Here is a 19,167-nt window from a genome sequence, read left to right on the forward strand (position 1 = left end):
AGCATAGTTGAAAGCAGTGCATCCTTACGCTGCTCGTCCGGCATATCAGCGACGTTGAAGGCTGACATGGATGCGAAGAGCGGAGACACTGAAGCCACATCACAAGGTAGCGACAATCGGGAAAGTGCATCGGCGTCGGAGTGCTTTCTGCCCGATTGGTAGACAACGCGGATATCATATTCTTGTAAGCGTAGTGCCCATCGGCCTAGGCGACCTGACGGATGCTTCAAAGAGGACAACCAGCAAAGTGAATGGAGGTCGGTGACAATGTCAAAAGGGTGACCATATAGGTATGGACGAAATTTGACGAGCGCCCAAATAATGGCCAAGCACTCCTTTTCTGTTACTGAGTAGTTAGCTTCTGCCTTCTTTAAAGTGCGGCTCGCATACGCGACGACATACTCGTCAAAGCCGTCTTTCCATTGTGCGAGCACTGCACCAAGTCCAATACCGCTGGCGTCCGTATGTACGTCTGTAGGCGCTGTGGGATCGTAGTGTCGAAGAATCCGTGGCGAAGTAAATAGGCGACGTAGTTGCTGGAAGGCTTCGTCACAGGAAGTTGACCACGCGGAGATGCCCTTGGTAGCGGTAAGCAAATTGGTCAGTGGTGCGATGATAGTCACCGCACAAAACACCGAAAGTAAGAGCAGAGCCCTATAAAGCTGCGGAGCGCCTTAAGAGTAGTGGGCGTCGGAAACTCTGCGACCGCGCGAAGGTTGGCTGGATCAGAAAGCACACCATCCTTCGATACAACGTGACCCAATATTGTTAAGTTGCGAGCAGCAAAACGGCACCTTTTGATGTTAAGTTGGAGGCCAGCAGAGGTAAGGCAGGTCAGTATTTCACACAAGCGAACGAGGTGCGTCGGAAAATCTGGCGAAAATACCACGATATCACCAAGGTAGCACAGACACGTTTTCCACTTGTAGTTGCGAAGGATCGTGTCCATAACAAGCTCGAAAGTAGCGGGCGCGTTGCAGAGCCCGAATGGCATTACGGTAAATTCGTGCAAACCGTCGGGCGTGATGAAAGCTGTCTTCTCACAGTCATCTGCCATCGGCACTTGTCAATAGCCGGAGCGAAGATCCAAAGATGAGAAGTACTCCGCGCCTTGCAAGGAGCCTAGGGCGTCATCTATCCGAGGCAGCGGATAGACATCTTGACGAGTGATCTTATTGAGTCGACGGTAATCCACACAAAAGCGTATTGACCCGTCCTTCTGGCGTACTAATACTACAGGAGACGCCCAAGGACTGTGGGAAGGGAGAATGACGCCACGGTGCAGCATGTCGTCGACCTGCTCGTTAATGATCTGTCGCTCGGCTGCCGACACGCGGTATGTTCGCTGGCGTAAAGGAGGATGGGAACCAGTGTGTACGCTGTGAGTGACGGTCGCCGTACGCCCCAGAGATAGTTGGTCACAGTCAAACGACGAGCAAAAATTCTGAAGAAGCGTAAAGACTTGCTGGCGATATGGAGGCGGCAGATCGGCGTCTACGACAGATTCAACAACGTCTGACGACGACGATGACAATGATGATGATGATGTGCACGGCACGGGAGAAGTGAGGGCGTCGAGTTCATAACAGGCCGTGTCGTCGGAAACATCGAGAATGTGAAGCGGGTCAAGGGGCTGAACACGACCGAGTGATTCGCCGCGCGGTAACGTCACATGGTAGCGAGACGGGTTACATACAAGCATTGAGGATAATCCAGACACAGTGGTGAGGACGGCAAATGAGAGAGGCAGGGCCTTGCGACGTAGAAAAATCGGCGACGGTGTAAAAAGTACTGTAGCGTCTGGCGTGGTAGAGCAAGAGACGGGCACAAGCACACACATGTCGGGTGGTATGTCCGTATCGGGCACAATAGTGAGCTTGGAGGCTTTTTGTTCAGAGGGGTCAGGCAGCGGGGCATCGGCAAGCGGGAAAAGCGCTACTTCGGCCCGGGCACAGTCGATGATGGCACGATGGTGACACAAGAAGTCCCAGCCGAGAATAATGTCATGTGAACATGATGACAACACGAGAAATTCAACAACATAGACAATGCATGTCCACCCTTCCAGTACATTGAGCAAGCGGGGCTATATGCTGCGCAGTCGCGGTGCTTAGAAGCATACCAGACAACGGCGTTGTGACCTTATGGAGGCTGCGACAAAGCTTTTCGTCGATAACAGAAACTGCAGCCCCAGTATCAATAAGCGCAATTGCGGCGGTTCCTTCGACCAAAACGTCCAATAAATTGCGTGGCGACTGTGCGGGCCTTGTAGAAGTCGCGAAGCTTGCAGTTCGTGCCTGCGGAACTGCAGCAACTAGTTTCCCTCGCTAGGTGACTGGCGGCGACGTAAGGGGGAAAGTGAGCGACGATGTGGTGATGGCGAACGATGGGTGCCGACAGGGCGTCGAGGAGGCGGCGAAAACTCGTGGTCGGGAAGCATCGCATGCCCGGTGGTATCGTGGGAATAGGCATATCCAGGCGGTGTGACAGTAGCGTTAGCAGGCGGCATGCGACGATGGCAGAAGCGCGCAACGGGGCCGGCGACACCGCAAGCGAAGCATATGGGTCGGTTGTCGCGTGTGCGCCAAGGGGGTCTGAACCGGGCGTCGAGATGGAATGGGAGGCCACGCGGGAGGAGGTGCAGCTTGAAGTCGCATTGGCGCCGGAAACGAGAACGTCGGCGGCGCAGGTCGCGCGGCGACTTCGGCATAGGTCAGAGGTGCAGCCACGGGAGGGAAGGGTTGGGCGAAAGGTAAAGACCCAGCAAGTTCCTCGCGAATGGCCCGCCTAATGGGAGCAGCCAGAGATGTGTCAGACTAGGGAGGTCCATCGTTGAGAGGCAGCATAGACAATCGGCGCGCCACCTCCTCACGAATGAAATCCTTAATCTCAACAGAGAGCGATGCTGCTGGCGTGGTGTTTGAGCGAAGCGTGAGGCCTGAGAAAGAGTCGCCAGCTGCAAGAGCACTGCGCGCAAGGACTCTTTGTCGACGCAGCTCATCGAAGCTCTGGCAAAGAGTGATGACAGCTGCGACAGAAGTAGGCTTCCGCGCCAGGATCATTCAAAATGCGTCGTCCTCAATGCCCTTGAGGATGTGCTTCACCTTGTCCTCTTCAGTCATGGTGGAATCGACGCGGGCGCAAATATCAACGACATCCTCTATTTAACTAATATAAGTCTCGCCGGGCTGTTGAGCGCGCTGGCGGAGGCGCTGTTCAGCATGGAGTTTTCGCAAGGCTGGGCGACCGAAGACTTCCGTGAATGCAGTTTTGAAAGTGGACCAGGTTTGCCGTTCCCGGTCATAATTGTGGAACCAGAGGTTCGCAATGTCAGCAAGATAGAAGATGACGCTACGGAGCTTCGTCGGGTCATCCCACTTGTTGTGTTCACTGACGCGCTCGTAGGTAGAGAGCCAATCCTCTACGTCAGTCTCACCTGATCCGCTAAAAACAGGAGGGTCCCGCTGCCGTTGCATGGCGCCGCACATGATAGGAGCGGCAGATGCACCAAGCGGATTGTTGGGAGCGTTGTTCATAGTAGCGGCTGGAGCAGATATTAAAGTCCGGGTGCGAAGTTCAAGGGTGAGGTCGGGGAGTGCAGCACCTTCCACCAAATGTAAGAAGATGATTTATTATAAGGCACTAGGCACAGTCTAGTTGCACTGGCAGTAGACGAACGCTGATCGCGCGCACAGCCGACACAAGAGCGCCTTCTTCGTCTTCCTCTTCACCACAATATATATGTATATATACTGACTTTCGCTTTAGCGCGTGTGTATTACCTTTGCCTTGTGTCCTCGCTTGTCGTGTGCGCGCAAAATGAACGGCTATAAACGGCGACGTTTGCTCGGTTTCTTGTTAGTTAGCCTGGATATATATATATATATATATATATATATATATATATATATATATATATATATATATATATATATATATATATATATATATATATTTCCAGGCTAACTAAAAAGAAACCGAGCAAACATCGCCGTCATACGGCAAGACGCATTCGGACGCGTCAAAGTGCGCAAGGTGAGCGACCGGCAAGAATGCTTACGTACTATTCGACAAGTCCCACTAGGGAGTTCTTGCAGCAATTTCTTCCCCGTTCTTTATTCTTTCAACATCTCCATTTTTAATGAAGCAACAGCTAGTTTCATCTACGCCTTCATTGGCTACGTCGTCTGCTTGGTTCATTTCGTATGTGCAGCCGCGTGTAATCTGAGCTGCAACACAATGCCCACGTTCAAGAGAGCCCAAAGACTGCACGGCGGTGCCGACATACGCAAAGCGGGTACAATAAATGCAAGCAATTCATATAAGGGTTATTACTTCTCAAATTATTCGTGCTGCCGAGCCGTCTTGGGGCCCTTTCGAACACGATCGCTCTGTTGCAGCTCGTATTGCACGCGACTGTACATAGCCTCCCGCAAACACTGAAGTGATAACTGCCGCTCGTGTCCGCGTGCGTATAGGTGGTGTCAGTATAGGTGCAGGTGGCAGTATAGGTGTTAGTGTAGCTGGTGTCTATAAGGCGGCGTTCGTGATGTTTCCGGCTCTTGAAGCGCTAGCGCATGCAGCCAGCAAAAGCACAGTTTTCGAGATCTGGTTCCGCCGTTCCAGAAAGAGTCATCACTGGGGCGTGGATTTAGACACCTCCTGTTGCTGATCCTCCAGTAGTGAAATTATGGGCCGTATACACTAGGTTCACGTCTCTGTCGTTGACGGAGACGCAACTGTTTCGATCTCCGGAGATTTGGTATCGGTTTTGGGTGGAAGCTGACCGAATGCGTTGCGCTGCTGGAATCGCAGGTGTAACCATATGTCATGGAACCGGCAATGAACTCGTCAGGTGACGGCCTTAAAGTTTCGCAAGATGATTCAGTCACACGATTTTTTGGGTAGAAAGTGTGTGTCTCTAATTTTTATAATTACTGGTTTAATTACTACCTGAAGTATATTTAGTATATGTGAATCTGCTGTAAAGACAGTCCCAAGGAATCGCTTAATTATCGCATGTACTTCATATTCATAATATTTTGAACATATCTTCTTAAACACCCTTGTGTTCCTCTTAAGGCACAGTAAGGTTCCTTACCTAAGTACTTCCATACTTTCTCTCCATTTTATTTCAGGAACTACAACGATACCTCCGTTCAACGCTTCAGATAGCACGTTTTCTGGTCCATCCTCGCCCACAGCGAAGGAGACCGCTGACGCGCGATGACGGGCGCAAAAGCAGCGTGTGCTTTGTTTAGCAGTGTCCTTTATTGGTGTCTCTAAATCGACTGTTATTGCGAATTGTTTTACATCTGCATGCATATTCTTCTATAAACTATGAGCCGTGAATTTGTAAATTTGTTACAGCGTTTTTTTTTATGTAGGCAGAAAGGCTGCGTTGCTCCCATGGGCCTGGCTGCGTGCGTGCGTGCGTGCGTGCGTGCCAGGGTTGCCAGTTCCGCTTAATATAAGCGAATGTGGGCTTCTTTTTTCACCGAGTCGCTTGTAAATTTTTACAGTCGCTTGTCGCGTTTTTTTGGGCTTACTCGCGCTTTTCCTGCAAATATTGTTATTTTAATGCCCGTAGGCTTCCTCCCAACATTCATCTTTGGAATTCCATGAAATCATTCTCACCCGAGAACATACTGAGCCAGGTAAAACTGCCCCTTCAGGATGTGCCTCTCCTCAAACTGTTCAAGGGTGATGTAGGGCTCCTGGATGCTCAGTATAGACGGCTGTTCCTCCTTCCTTGGAAAAATGTAAACAACAAGGACGGCGCTCCTTTCTGGGTAGAAGTGCTAGATTTCAAGGATGCAAGCGGCGAAAGTTGTTTCAAGGAAATAGCAGAGTTCGCTCCGTCGTTGTTGGCCATGTCTCTTAGCAATGCCGATGTCGAGCGCGTGCTCTCGCACATGAACCTGGTGAAGTCGCACCACCGAAACATAATGAAGAATCCTATGTTTAGCGGCATCCTGCACGTACGTTATGGCCTAAAGTTTCGAGGTCTTTGCTGCCGGGACTTTCAACCGACATTAAAAATGTTGCAGCTACTCAACTCTAAAAACATGTATGGTTCCAAAGTGGACGCAGAGGGTTTTCCTGATGTGTCGAACACATCCGACGATTACTGTATGTAGTTGAACCGTGAAATCAAACATTGATTGGAGGAGTCAACAAGTAACTTCATTCATGTACTGGCAAACGCGCAATGAACAGGGTGCAGACTACCCTGGGGACAATGTTAAAAAGTGCATGAGTGTTTTCGCTCATTCTTGCTGATATTGTTGCTGTTCAAAATAATTAAAGTGATTTGTTTTCCTTCCCTTCGTATTTGTACCATTTTTAAATACTATAATTAAACGATTTGCAAGAATGAGAAAATTTGTTATCATCCGCTTCTTTTGGGCTTCTTAGCAAAAGTCGCGCCGCTTTTTTCGGGCTTGTTTTGGGGTGGTTATTTGCTTATTTGCTCGGCAGCATCTGGCAACTCTGGTGCGTGCGTGCGTGCGTGCGTGCGTGCGTGCTCACGACAACCGATCGCGCTTCGGTTGGTTTTGAATCAACCCGTCTCTATGAACTGTGGCAATGCTAATTTATCCGCAACATTGACGTTTTACAAATGCTTTGCTCGCTTCTTTGATTTTGTCTGCATGCTTATTCGGCTTGTTTTGACGGTTCTGCGTGTATACGTGTTCTGATGCACGAATTATTTGTTTATACAGTGCTTGATTTCAGGCATGTTCCCTTCTTTATTTATCATAAGAACATCTAGCTGAGGCTGTATAAAAACTTAGAACAACAGAAAGCTGAGCTAGTTGGTAAGGATTCATTGCGCAAAAAGGTGAGGCATGCAGACAGGACACAAAAGAATAGAAGTGGACAAGTCGGCGCTCGTGTTGTCCACTTCTCTTGTGTCTTGTCTGCACGCATCACCTTTTTGCATAATAACGCTGTATAACCCTTTCAATGGGAACTGACAAGTGCAGGTGGTTGCCCGTCGCTCTCACCGTGTCCGGCTTTTCTGGACGCGAGGGTTTAATTCACGTGAGTACCACCACGGGGAATACTGACCTTAAACTTTTCAAACTTCCCACGGGCACACGTTGATGACGTCAACAAAGCAAAAATAACTAAAAGCTATCCATGCGCATTGAACTTCGCCACAACGCTTGTCCCGCCGGCGTTATCAGTATTCTTGATAAAGCGTAGCCGCTCGTCGCCTGGAAATTACTTTTCCTAAGAGCATTCAGTCATTACGAGCGATGATTGATTCTGGGCTTTTGATGCGGTTCTCTTTTCTTCTTCTTTTTGATGCTACGGAGTAAACAAGCTAGGGTAACCGTCAGAAGCACTCCGTGGCAACCTTTCTTCAGTGGGCACACATTCCTAACGTCCGAAAATTGCACAGCGTCTATGGGAGACGCGGTCGTGGACGGCTTTTGATTTTCACTTATCGATTTCCTTAAGGTGCCCCCAATTATTTCTCTAGCGACATTGCTATGCGCACTCATGGGCTACCGCAGCAGCTGCAAATCGATATGTGCTTAAGTATTAGGATATATACATGCATATGTTGGTTTTGCACCTTGAGGAAAAGTCACGACGCAAGAATTGAGCAAACCGTCCCTCTGTCGTCGTCCGTTAGCATGATATGGCCGAAGCTGCTCGCAATATTACGCCACATTTAATGGCCACCGGGCCAGGCGCACCTTTCGGTGTGACCTATATAGTACTTGCAGTTAGTTTCCGAAGTAGTCTACTGTCACGGTTATCCACGCGTGTGAAGGAAGACCGCTATTTAGAATTATTGTGCAGTTATATATGCGGAATTCGTCTGTTCTCCATACTGTCTACCATGTTGCCGTCCGCCTTCACATTACAGCCGCAGTGTAGACCAGCAGGTATCGGACGTCACAAAGGCCACCCACATACTCAAAGGTTTCGCGCACAACTCCTGACACTTACTTGTATTCAAGAGTTGGGCGACTGCGAAGGACATCCTCAACGAGTGTTACATCATAAATTAGGACGTTTTACGTGCCAAAACCACGATCTCATTATGAAGCACACTGTAGTGGGGGATTCCGGAATATTTTGGACCATTTGGGGTTCTTTACCTTGTGCCTAATATGAAGTACACGGGTATTTTCGCATTTCACACCCATCGAAATACGGCTGCCGTGGCTGGGATTCGATCCCAAGATCTCGTGATTAGCAGCCGAATCCAATAAAAACTTAGCAGCTACGGTGCGTAAGGAACGTTGGCATTTCGAGGAGGGTGACAGTCGGCACGTGAGAATTTATTCCCATCCTCATTGCCCGAGAATCGGTACCAGCCTTCGAAGACTGACACCGGAGAATCCACTATATATAATGTGATGGAGTCCGTGTCCAATATTTCAGATCCGAATCATCCTGTAACGAGTGACGACCAGGCATCTCGCTTATGCGTGCAGTCACTTGACAGGTGCCGGGAGCTGGCGTCGACCACAGGACCTACGTACTTGACCTCTGTTCAACATTTTCCAACATTCGCGTCTTATTTCACACCCTCGAGTTTCAGCTCCACTGATTCAACAGCCAATTATTTGTGTGAAAATTTGGCCACCCTGTCAACGTTATGGTTTCTTATTCTAGGCCATCTTTTACATTTAAGCTAATGCTGTCCTGAGATTTCCAGTGGTTTCACCTTTCCCAAAATACACGCATTTTTGTCGGCCTAGCTCTGTTCATATTTTGGAGGATTTTTAATAGACGTTGAAATCATCGCACGGCCCCCTCACCACGCGGCTCAAAAAGTTATTTTATTTTTCTGAGGTCTTGTGCAAGCTTCTGCCCTCTTGCCGTTCATCAACCTCCTGATTTCCCTGTCACTTGTATCCCATTTTGGCGACTACAATCCCAGGAAAGTTGGCAGTGATGTAATGGCCATGGGATTGAAGCCATTTAAATCAATTCTACCGTGGACACAAACGCTGTTTTTGCTCACTGTCAATGAAAGTATTGCAATAACGAGCGCCATTCTGAAGCATATAAATTCATAGTCTAAAAAATTACACGCGGATCCCACGCACTGTGCGAATCTATGTAAGCCAAGCTTTCTTTGCTGTTTGTTTTGATTGATGTTAGTTAGTGGTAACGCTGACTGCGAATGTATGATTTCTTCAGCGTATAGTGCAATTCGAGAGCAATGAGTTGATGGCAAATGTTACCTTGCGTGCACTACTGCTCTTTGTCGGCATAGTACATAACATACAAAAAAAATTAAATCATGGGGTTTTACGTGCCAAAACCACTTTCTGATTATGAGGCACGCCGTAGCGGAGGGCTCCGGAAATTTCAACCACCCGGGGTTCTTTAACGTGCACCTAAATCTAAGCACACGGGTGTTTTCGCATTTCGCCCCCATCGAAAGACGGCCGCCGTGGCCGGGATTCGATCCCGCGACCTTGTTCTCAGCAGCCCAACACCATACATAACATACAGCGAGCCGTGCTTGCTTGAGGTGTTGTTGTGCGCCATTGTTTGTAACCTGTGAAAACGTTGGGCATTGCCATTGCTTAACAAGGCACTTCGTATCGAGACAGACGTGTTGGCAGAATTATGGTTCTCTACGTGTCAAAACACTATGAGATTATGCTCGAGGCACGCCGTAGTGGCGTACTCCGGGTTAACTTTGATAACCCTGCTGTTCTTTAACGTGCCCCTGAATCGAAGTGCAAGACGTTTTTGTATTTCTCTCCCGTATGAATCCGGCTCCCCGCGGCGGGGATCGAACTCGCGACCTTGAGCAATGCCATAGCCGTCAAGCTACCGCTGTGGGCACATAAGTGTTGATTTGAAGTGCGACCACTTCAGTAGTGTCACCTAAACCCTACGCTAATAATTTGCTAGTTTGCGTCTGCACGCCCTGCGTCAGTTGTCTAGATGACCTTAACTTTGGCAGGCTACTCTCATTGGAGCACATGTAGGCTTGCGGCTGCGTGCAGATCGTCGGTCGCCTTAGCTTTATTTTAAGTTTGCTTGCAACGACTATTTTCGATTAAAACTGAAGCGCCGGACAATAACGAGACCTACCGTTGCTTTCTACGATTAAACCAAGAACCCTTATTCCTAACTTTAAAGCAGCAAAAGTCTCATCAGCCACTTGAACGCTTAATTACGCAAACTAATTTTTTAAAAGAAATGGCCTAAGGATGCTCTATTTCGAGGTCATGTCGTCGCCAGTACGGGCCGACACCACGTATCGACGAAAGGGCGTCACACTTCCGATGCACGCGGCAGGCTACTGAATAATGAAAACAGAAAATACGACTGTTTTTTCAGTTCTCCCAACTTATTATGCACAGAACACAATGCACCCGCCACCATAGCGCTTCTTCTTTTTTTTTCGACATCAGCGACACACAACGGCGGACTGATATGCTTCTTAAACGGGCTTAATTTAATTTTTCATCGCAGAACCGCAAGCGCAGAGAGCGCCGCGCGTTTACCGCGGCCGCGTACTCTAATCATGCCCCTTTTCCTCTAGACTCTTAGGCAAAGTTACACCCTTTGGGGTGTATGTCCGCCACACAAAAATCATCGTCACTGCCTTGCTTGCGTTTCGTTTTTTGAAAGCGCCGCGAATACTAGTTTCCTGCGGGGAATGCTATGTCATGCTGATAATGCGTATGCCGTTCGTTACTGGGAAGTACCGGGCCTGCAGCGTTAAAGAAAGGAAATGTGGACAAGAGAGATGACGGTTATTGTTGTGTGGCAAGATACAACCCAAAGGCTGTAATTTTTTAGAGTGCACTCTAAAATCAAATTACACCCTTTGGGTAGTATCTTGGCACACAACAATAAACGTGCACTCTAAAACAAAATTACACCCTTTGGGCGTACCTTGCCCTACAACAATAAACGTCATTTCTCTTGTCCGCATTTGCTTTCTTTAACGCTGCGATCCCGGTCCCAGTAACGAACGGCATGCGCGTTATCAGCATGACATAGCCTTCCCGACAGGAAAGTAGCAGGCACGGCGTTTTCAAGAAAGGAAACGCAAGCAAGGCAGTGACGATTATTGCTGTGTGGCAGATATACATGCCAAAGGGTGTACCTTTGTCTAAGAGTGTGTAGCTTAGCAACAAAGCATGCACTCTTATCCTCGAAGGATTGGCCGGGGCGTGAGGAGCATGTGACGTCGCACTCTTCTGCCGCGGTGCACAAATAGTGTGCGGCAACGGGAACCACTCTAAAATCCGCATTGAGGTGCGGCGAACGCAGAACCGCATTTCCAAATGCGCGGCGCAGCAAGGAGGGAGACACCAGACTGGAAGCAAGATTTTAGGTTTAAGATGTATCTACGACGGAGGAAGCGAACCATTGGTCATTACGGAAGGATTTCCGAGGCGTCTAAATTTGAAGTGTTTAAGTGGCGGTCGCAACATATAAGAGGAGGTGGTCCCTCGGAAGGAAGGAGTTGTTTGTCGCTTGCGGGTACTGTCAAGACAAAGGGAAGGGGCATATTTTGGAAAAAAAGGACCTCGCTTCCTCACATGCCATCTTTGTTTTATGATATTTCGGCTGTTGCTAACCGCTTGCATTAAATATCGTTGAAGTATGCATCTTTATGTGCAAAAGGAATAACTACCACATTTTTCTTCGGCTTCTCTTAGTGGAGCTGCGGGGAACTTTATGAGTACCTGACGACCACCTACAACTCTTAGAGCATGACCGCAATTCCTTACAGGGCCCCGTGAAATCCGCTTTAATCATCATCATCAGCCTGGTTACGCCCACTGCAGGGCAAAGGCCTCTCCCATACTTCTCCAACAACCCCGGTCATGTACTAATTGTGGCCATGCCATCCCTGCAAACTTCTTAATCTCATCCACCCACCTAACTTTCTGCCGCCCCCTGCTAAGCTTCCCTTCCCTTGGAATCCACTCCGTAACCCTTAATGACCATCGGTTATCTTCCCTCCTCATTACATGTCCTGCCCATGCCCATTTCTTTTTCTTGATTTCAACTAAGATGTCATTAACTCGCGTTTGTTCCCTCACCCAATCTGCTCTTTTCTTATCCCTTAATGTTATACCTATCATTCTTCTTTCCATAGCTCGTTGCGTCATCCTCAATTTGAGTAAAACCCTTTTCGTAAGCCTACAGGTTTCTGCCCCGTAGGTGAGTAATGGTAAGACACAGGTATTATACACTTTTCTCTTGAGGGATAATGGCAACCTGCTGTTCATGATCTGAGAACGCCTGCCAAACGCACCCCAGCCCATTCTTATCCTACTGATTATTTCCGTCTCATGATCCGGATCCTCCGTCACTACCTGCCCTAAGTAGATGTATTCCCTTACCACTTCCTGTGCCTCGCTACCTATCGTAAATTGCTGTTGTCTTCCGAGACTGTTAAACATTACTTTAGTTTTCTGCAGATTAATATTCAGCCCCACCCTTTTGCTCTGCCTCTCCAGGTCAGTGAGCATGCATTGCAGTTGGTCCCCTGAGTTACTAAGCAAGGCAATATCACCAGCGAAGCGCAAGTTACTAAGGTATTCTCCATTTACTTTTATCCCCGATTCATCCCAATCCGGGTATCTGAATACCTCCTGTAAACACGCTGTGAATAGCATTGGTGAGATCGTATCTCCCTGCCTGACGCCTTTCTTTATTGGGATTTTGTTGCTTTCGTTATGGAGGACTACAGTGGCTGTGGAGCCACTATGGATACCTTTCAGTATTTTTACATACGGCTCGTCTACACCCTGATTCCGCAATGCCTCCATGACTGCTGAGGTTTCGACGGAATCAAACGCTTTCTCGTAATCAATGAAAGCTATATATAAGGGTTGGTTATATTCCGCACATTTCTCTATCACCTGATTGGTAGTGTGAATATCGTCTATGGTTAAGTAGCCCTTACGGAATCCTGCCTGGTCCTTTGCTTGACAGAAGTCTAAGGTGTTCCTGATTCTATTTGCGATTACCTTAGTAAATCGTTTGTAGGCAACGGACAGTAAGCTGATCGGCCTATAGTTTTTCAAGTCTTTGGCGTCCCCTTTCTTATGAATTAGGATTATGTTAGCGTTCTTCCAAGATTCCGGTACGCTCGAGGTCATGAGGCATTGCGTATACAGGGTGGCCAGTTTCTCTAGAACAATCTGCCCACCATCCTTCAGCAAATCTGCTGTTATCTGATCCTCCCCAGCTGCCTTCCCCCTTTGCATATCTCCCAAGGCTTTCTTTACTTCTTCCAGCGTTACCTGTGGGATTTCGAATTCCTCTAGACTATTTTCCCTTCCATTATCGTCCTGGGTGCCACTGGTACTGTATAACTCTCTATAGAACTCCTCAGCCACTTGAAATATCTCATCCATATTAGTAATGATATTGCCGGCTTTGTCTTTTAACGCATACATCTGATTCTTGCCAATTCCTAGTTTCTTCTTCACTGTTTTTAGGCTTCCTACGTTCCTGAGAGCATGTTCAAATCTATACATATTATACTTCCTTCTGTCAGCTGTCCTACGCTTGTTGATTAACTTCAAAAGTTCTGCCAGTTCTATTCTAGCTGTAGGGTTAAAGGCTTTCATACATTGGCGTTTCTTGATCAGATCTTTCGTCTCCTGCGATAGTTCACTGATATCCTGCCTAACGGAGTTACCACCGACTTCCATTGCACACTCCTTAATGATGCCCACAAGATTGTCCTTCATTGATTCAATACTAAGGTCCTCTTCCTGAGTTAAAGCGGAATACCTGTTCTGTAGCTTGATCTGGAGTTACTCTTTTTTCCCTCTCACCGCTAACTCATTGATCGGCTTCTTATGTACCAGTTTCTTCCGTTCCCTCCTCAGGTCTAGGCTAATTCGAGTTGTTACCATCCTGTGGTCACTGCAGCGCACCTTCCCGAGCACGTCCACATCTTGTATGATGCCAGGGTTAGAGCAGAGTATGAAGTCTTTTTCATTTCTAGCCTCGCCGTTCGGGCTCCTCCACGTCCACTTTCGGCTATCCCGCTTGCGGAAGAAGGTATTCGGACCTCTTGCACGCGAGGCGGTTCTTCTACCTCTGCGCCACCGCTGCACACTATGCTGAATATGCTGAATCACTACCCACCAATGAATGCGCACAGTAACCCCCCCCCCCCCCCCATCGCCCCCAAAAGAGGTACTACACATGTGGGTGATGACTCAGTATTTACGGAGAACGAGTACACAAACCATGTATGAAAAATAACTGGCACAACTAAAAATCAAATACTTGCCAGTGACCCCAAACATTTATTAATTCCTTGTTGTACTGAATACATCATATAAGGCCCTACCTATTGAATTGAAAGTAACACCTGTGACTTCAGAACTTATTCTTGAGTACTGTGATAGCAGCACCAACACGTGCAAATGCCAGTCACTGGTTTAGTTTACGCATAGTGTACGTTTTTGAAAGAGCCCATGCATTTAAGAAAATGAAAACTATACCGAACTTTTGTCGATTCAATCTCAACCAAAGGTCCTGGCCAGTGCCCATACATGCAAAACGATGATCCCGATAAATTGAATGTCCACATGCAACAGTTTACGATGGCCATAGTCAAATGGCACAGCATGTGCCACAAGGCTGCGCAGTGCTGAATTAGTAGGCCTTGTGTGCCACTGCTATTGAATGTACAGTGATGGCAGACATTGATTAGCTTTGACAACTTTATTAGAAACATTAATTTCACTGGAGATGTAGAAAAAAATCTGTTCATTTAATGGCAGACTTTTGAATCAGCTTACCTATGGGTAAATACCCACCCTGACAGGCAATGTTGGCCATGAGGGCATGCAACAGTTATGAAACAATTTCTTCCTTCAGCAATACAACAAGGTTTTATATGCAACAGCATGTTCCAAATGGAAACAATGTAAAATAAAGAAATAGATAGATAAATAAATAAATACTGTTCCTAATATAATCAGGGGAAATGTGGATTTTCGCAAATAAAGCCGCCATTGCGTTGCCCCTCTAAAAGGCAAATCAATCTAACCGTAAGAAAAATATAAATACAATCCAAGAAACACGTGTGTGCATGGTGGTGACAATGAAACAACAGAAAAGAATATGCTCGTAGTGCAAGTACATGGGGAAGAAGGCAAAAATAGTCAAAACACAACGCTAACTTCCAAAATAGTTTGATGGCCCGCGCGTGACCTGCCTGTTTACATGACCATCACTCTCTAAATAATTCCTCCTCTTTAACATGCAGAAGCACACGGGAGGTGCTCACACAATCTGACACAAGTCCCAAAATATTGTCAGCTTCAATTACCTCCTTGCTATGCTCAACAGTACATGCATTAAAAATGTCTTACCAACGCAGATGTTGCAATGATGCGTGAGCCAGTCATCAGGTGCGTACATTAAAACTATTCACATGCTCTTTAGTACGGTCCGTAATGCAGTGATCCGTCCGAGTTATGTACTCATTCCCCCTTATTTTATATAGAATATCATATTCATCATCATCATCAGCCTAGTTACGCCCACTGCAGGGCAAAGGCCTCTCCCATACTTCTCCAGCTACCCCGGTCATGTACTAATTGTGGCCATGTTGTCCCTGCAAACGTCTTAATGCCATCCGCCCACCTAACTTTCTGCCGCCCCCTGCTACGTTTCCCTTCCCTTGGAATACAGTCCGTAACCCTTAGTGACGATCGGTTATCTTCCCTCCTCATTACATGTCCGGCCCATGCCCATTTCTTTTTCTTGATTTCAACTAAGATGTCGTTTACCCGCGTTTGTTGTCTCACCCAATCTGCTCCTTTCTTATCGCTTAACGTTACACCCATCATTCTTCTTTCCATAGTTCGTTGCGTCGTCCTCATTTTCAGCAGAACCCTTTTCGTAAGCCTCCAGGTTTCTGCCCCATATGTGAGTACTGGTAACACACAGCTGTTATACACTTTCCTTTTTAGGGATAGTGACAACCTGCTGTTGTCACTATCCAAACGCACCCAAACGCACCCCAGCCCATTCTTATTCTTCTGGTTATTTCAGTCTCATGATCCGGATCCGTGGTCACTACCTGTCCTAAGTAGATGTATTCCCTTACCACCTCCAGTGCTTCGCTACCTATCGTAAACTGCTGTTCTCATTCGAGACTGTTAAACATTACTTTAGTTTTCTGCAGATTAATTTTCAGACCCACCCTTCTGCTATGCCTCTCCAGGTCTGTGAGCATGCATTGCAATTGGTCTCCTGAGTTACTAAGCAAGGCAATATCATCAGCGAATCGCAAGTTGCTAAGGTATTCTCCATCAACTTTTATCCGCCATTCTTCCCACTCCAGGTCTCTGAATACCTCCTGTAAACATGCGGTGAATAGCATTGGAGAGATCGTATCTCCCTGTTTGACGCCTTTCTTTATTGGGATTTTGTTGCTTTCTTTGTGGAGGACTACGGTGGCTGTCGAGCCGCTATAGATATCTTCCAGTATTTTTTCATATGGCTCATCTACACGCTGATTCCGTAATGCCTCCATGACTGCTGAGGTTTCGACTGAATCAAACGCTTTCTTGTAATCAATGAAAGCTATATATAAGGGTTGTTTATATTCTACACATTTTTCTATCACCTGATTGATAGTGTGAATATGGTCTATTGTTGAGTAGCCTTTACGGACTCCTGCCTGGTCCTTTGGTTGACAGAAGTCTAAGGTGTTCCTGATTCTATTTGCGATTACCTTAGTAAATACTTTTTGTAAATACAACCTGATCGGTCTATAACTTTTCAAGTCTTTGGCGTCCCCTTTCTTATGGATTAGGATTATGTTAGCGTTCTTCCAAGATTCCGGTACGCTCGAGGTTATGAGGCATTGCGTATACAGGGTGGCCAGTTTCTATAGAACAATCTGACCAACATCCTTCAACAAATCTGCTGTTACCTGACCCTCCCCAGCTGCCTTCCCCCTTTGCATAGCTCCTAAGGCTTTCTTTACTTCTTCTGGCGTTACCTGCGAGATTTCGAATTCCTCTAGGCTATGTTCTCTTCCACGATCGTCGTGGGTGCTACTGGTACTATATAAATCTCTGTAGAACTCCTCAGCCACTGGAACTATCTCATCCATATTAGTAACTATATTGCCGGCTTTGTCTCTCAACGCACACATCTGATTCTTGCCTATCCCTAGTTTCTTCTTCACTGTTTTTAGGCTTCCTCCGTTCCTGAGAGCCTGTTCAATTCTATCCATATTATAGTTCCTGATGTCCGTTGTCTTACCCTTGTTGATAAACTTAGAAAGTTCTGCCAGTTCTATTCTAGCTGTAGGGTTAGATGCTTTCATACATTGGCGTTTCTTGATCAGATCTTTTGTCTCCTGCGATAGCTTACTGGTTTCCTGTCTAACGGCGTTACCACCGACTTCTATTGCGCACTCCTTAATGATGCCCATGAGATTGTCGTTCATTGCTTCAACACTAAGGTCCTCTTCCTGAGTTAAAGCCGAATACCTGTTCTGTAGCTTGATCCGGAATTCCTCTAGTTTCCCTCTTACAGCTAACTCATTGATTGGCTTCTTGTGTACCAGTTTCTTCCGTTCCCTCCTCAAGTCTAGGCTAATTCGAGTTCTTACCATCCTATGGTCACTGCAGCGTACCTTGCCGAGCACGTCTACATCTTGTATGATGCCAGGGTTCACGCAGAGTATGAAGTCGATTTCATTTTTAGTCTCACCATTCGGGCTCCTCCACGTCCACTTTCGACTAACCCGCTTGCGGAGAAAGGTATTCATTATCCGCATATTATTCTGTTCTGCAAACTCTACTAATAACTCTCCTCTGCTATTCCTAGAGCCTATGCCATATTCCCCCACTGACTTGTCTCCAGCCTGCTTCGTGCCTACCCTGGCATTGAAGTCGCCCATCAGTATAGCGTATTTTGTTTTGACTTTACCCATAGCCGTTTGCACGTCTTCATAAAAGCTTTCGACTTCCTGGTCATCATGACTGCATGTAGGGGCATAGACTTGTACCACCTTCAATTTGTACCTCTTATTAAGTTTCACAAGACCTGCCACCCTCTCGTTAATGCTATAGAATTCCTGTATGTTACCAGCTATTTCCTTATTAATCAGGAATCCGACTCCTAGTTCTCGTCTCTCCGCTAAGCCCCGGTAGCACAATGCGTGCCCGCTTTTTAGCACTATATGCTTCTTTTGTCCTCCTAACCTCACTGAGCCCTATTATATCCCATTTACTACCCTCTAATTCCTCCAATAACACTGCTAGACACGCCTCACTAGATAACGTTCTAACGTTAAACGTTGCCAGGTTTAGATTCCAATGGCGGCCTGTCCGGAGCCAGGTATTCTTAGCACCCTCTGCAGTGTCACAGATCTGACCGCCGCCTTGGTCAGTTGTTTCGCGGCTGCTGGGGACTGAGGGCCGGGGTTTGATTGTTGTATTCGTACGGGAGGTTGTGGCCAAGTACTGCACCAGGGTGGCCAATCCTGCTCTGGTGAGAGAGTGCGTTACCGGTTCTGGTCGCCGGGATCAGGCCGCACTCCAGGCCTGTTTGTGCAATTTTCTCAACACACGGTTTTTTTTGCATTTTCCGGTGGAGAATTGCGCGGCACTGGGATTTGAGCCACGGTCCTCTTGCACGGGAGACGGATACTCTACCGTCCCCGCAGTAGTTAAATTAAAAAATTAAATTATGGGGTTTTACGTGACAAAACCACTTTCTGATTATGAGGCACGCCGTAGTGGGGGACTCCGGAAATTTCGACCACCTGGGGTTCTTTAACGTGCACCTAATTCTAAGTACACGGGTGTTTTCGCATTTCGCCCCCATCGAAATGCGGCCGCCGTGGCCGGGATCCGATCCCGCGCCCTCGTGCTCAGCAGTCTAACACCATAGCCGCTGAGCAACCACGGCGGGTCCCGCAGGAGTTGTACGCCTCATTGAACCTACAGTGGTGCCCTATTTGATCAGTCAAGGTTTACCAATCTGAGCTCGGTTATACCGCACGGATGGCACTCGGCTAGAGAACCTGGTATTTATGACTTGCACATGTGTCGCCATACCCAATTGAGGATGTATATAGTTTTTTTTAGGAGGATTCCCGTACAGTCATAAAATAAAGGAAATTGCATTAAAAAGAAAGAAAGAAAGAAAAAAGGGAACGAA

The 19,167-nt window shown here is 47.2% G+C and overlaps 1 protein-coding gene across 5 annotated transcripts in view; it reads left to right on the forward strand.

The window, feature by feature from the left end:
• The window catches only part of LOC135913777 (micronuclear linker histone polyprotein-like), a 39,321-nt gene extending 33,956 nt beyond the window's left edge, over positions 1-5,365 (forward strand). For 3 of the 5 annotated variants that reach the window (XM_065446422.1, XM_065446421.1, XM_065446423.1), the window contains one exon: positions 5,139-5,365. In XM_065446422.1, coding sequence (XP_065302494.1) covers positions 5,139-5,230 — 92 coding nt within the window. In that variant the 3' untranslated portion in view covers positions 5,231-5,365. The remainder of the gene's footprint in view (positions 1-5,138) is intronic. The other 2 variants (XM_070521080.1, XM_070521081.1) reach the window with 1 other exon arrangement.
• The last annotated feature ends 13,802 nt before the right edge of the window (positions 5,366-19,167 follow it).

This window comes from Dermacentor albipictus, chromosome 6, assembly GCF_038994185.2.
Source record: "Dermacentor albipictus isolate Rhodes 1998 colony chromosome 6, USDA_Dalb.pri_finalv2, whole genome shotgun sequence".
Taxonomy (NCBI): domain Eukaryota; kingdom Metazoa; phylum Arthropoda; class Arachnida; order Ixodida; family Ixodidae; genus Dermacentor; species Dermacentor albipictus.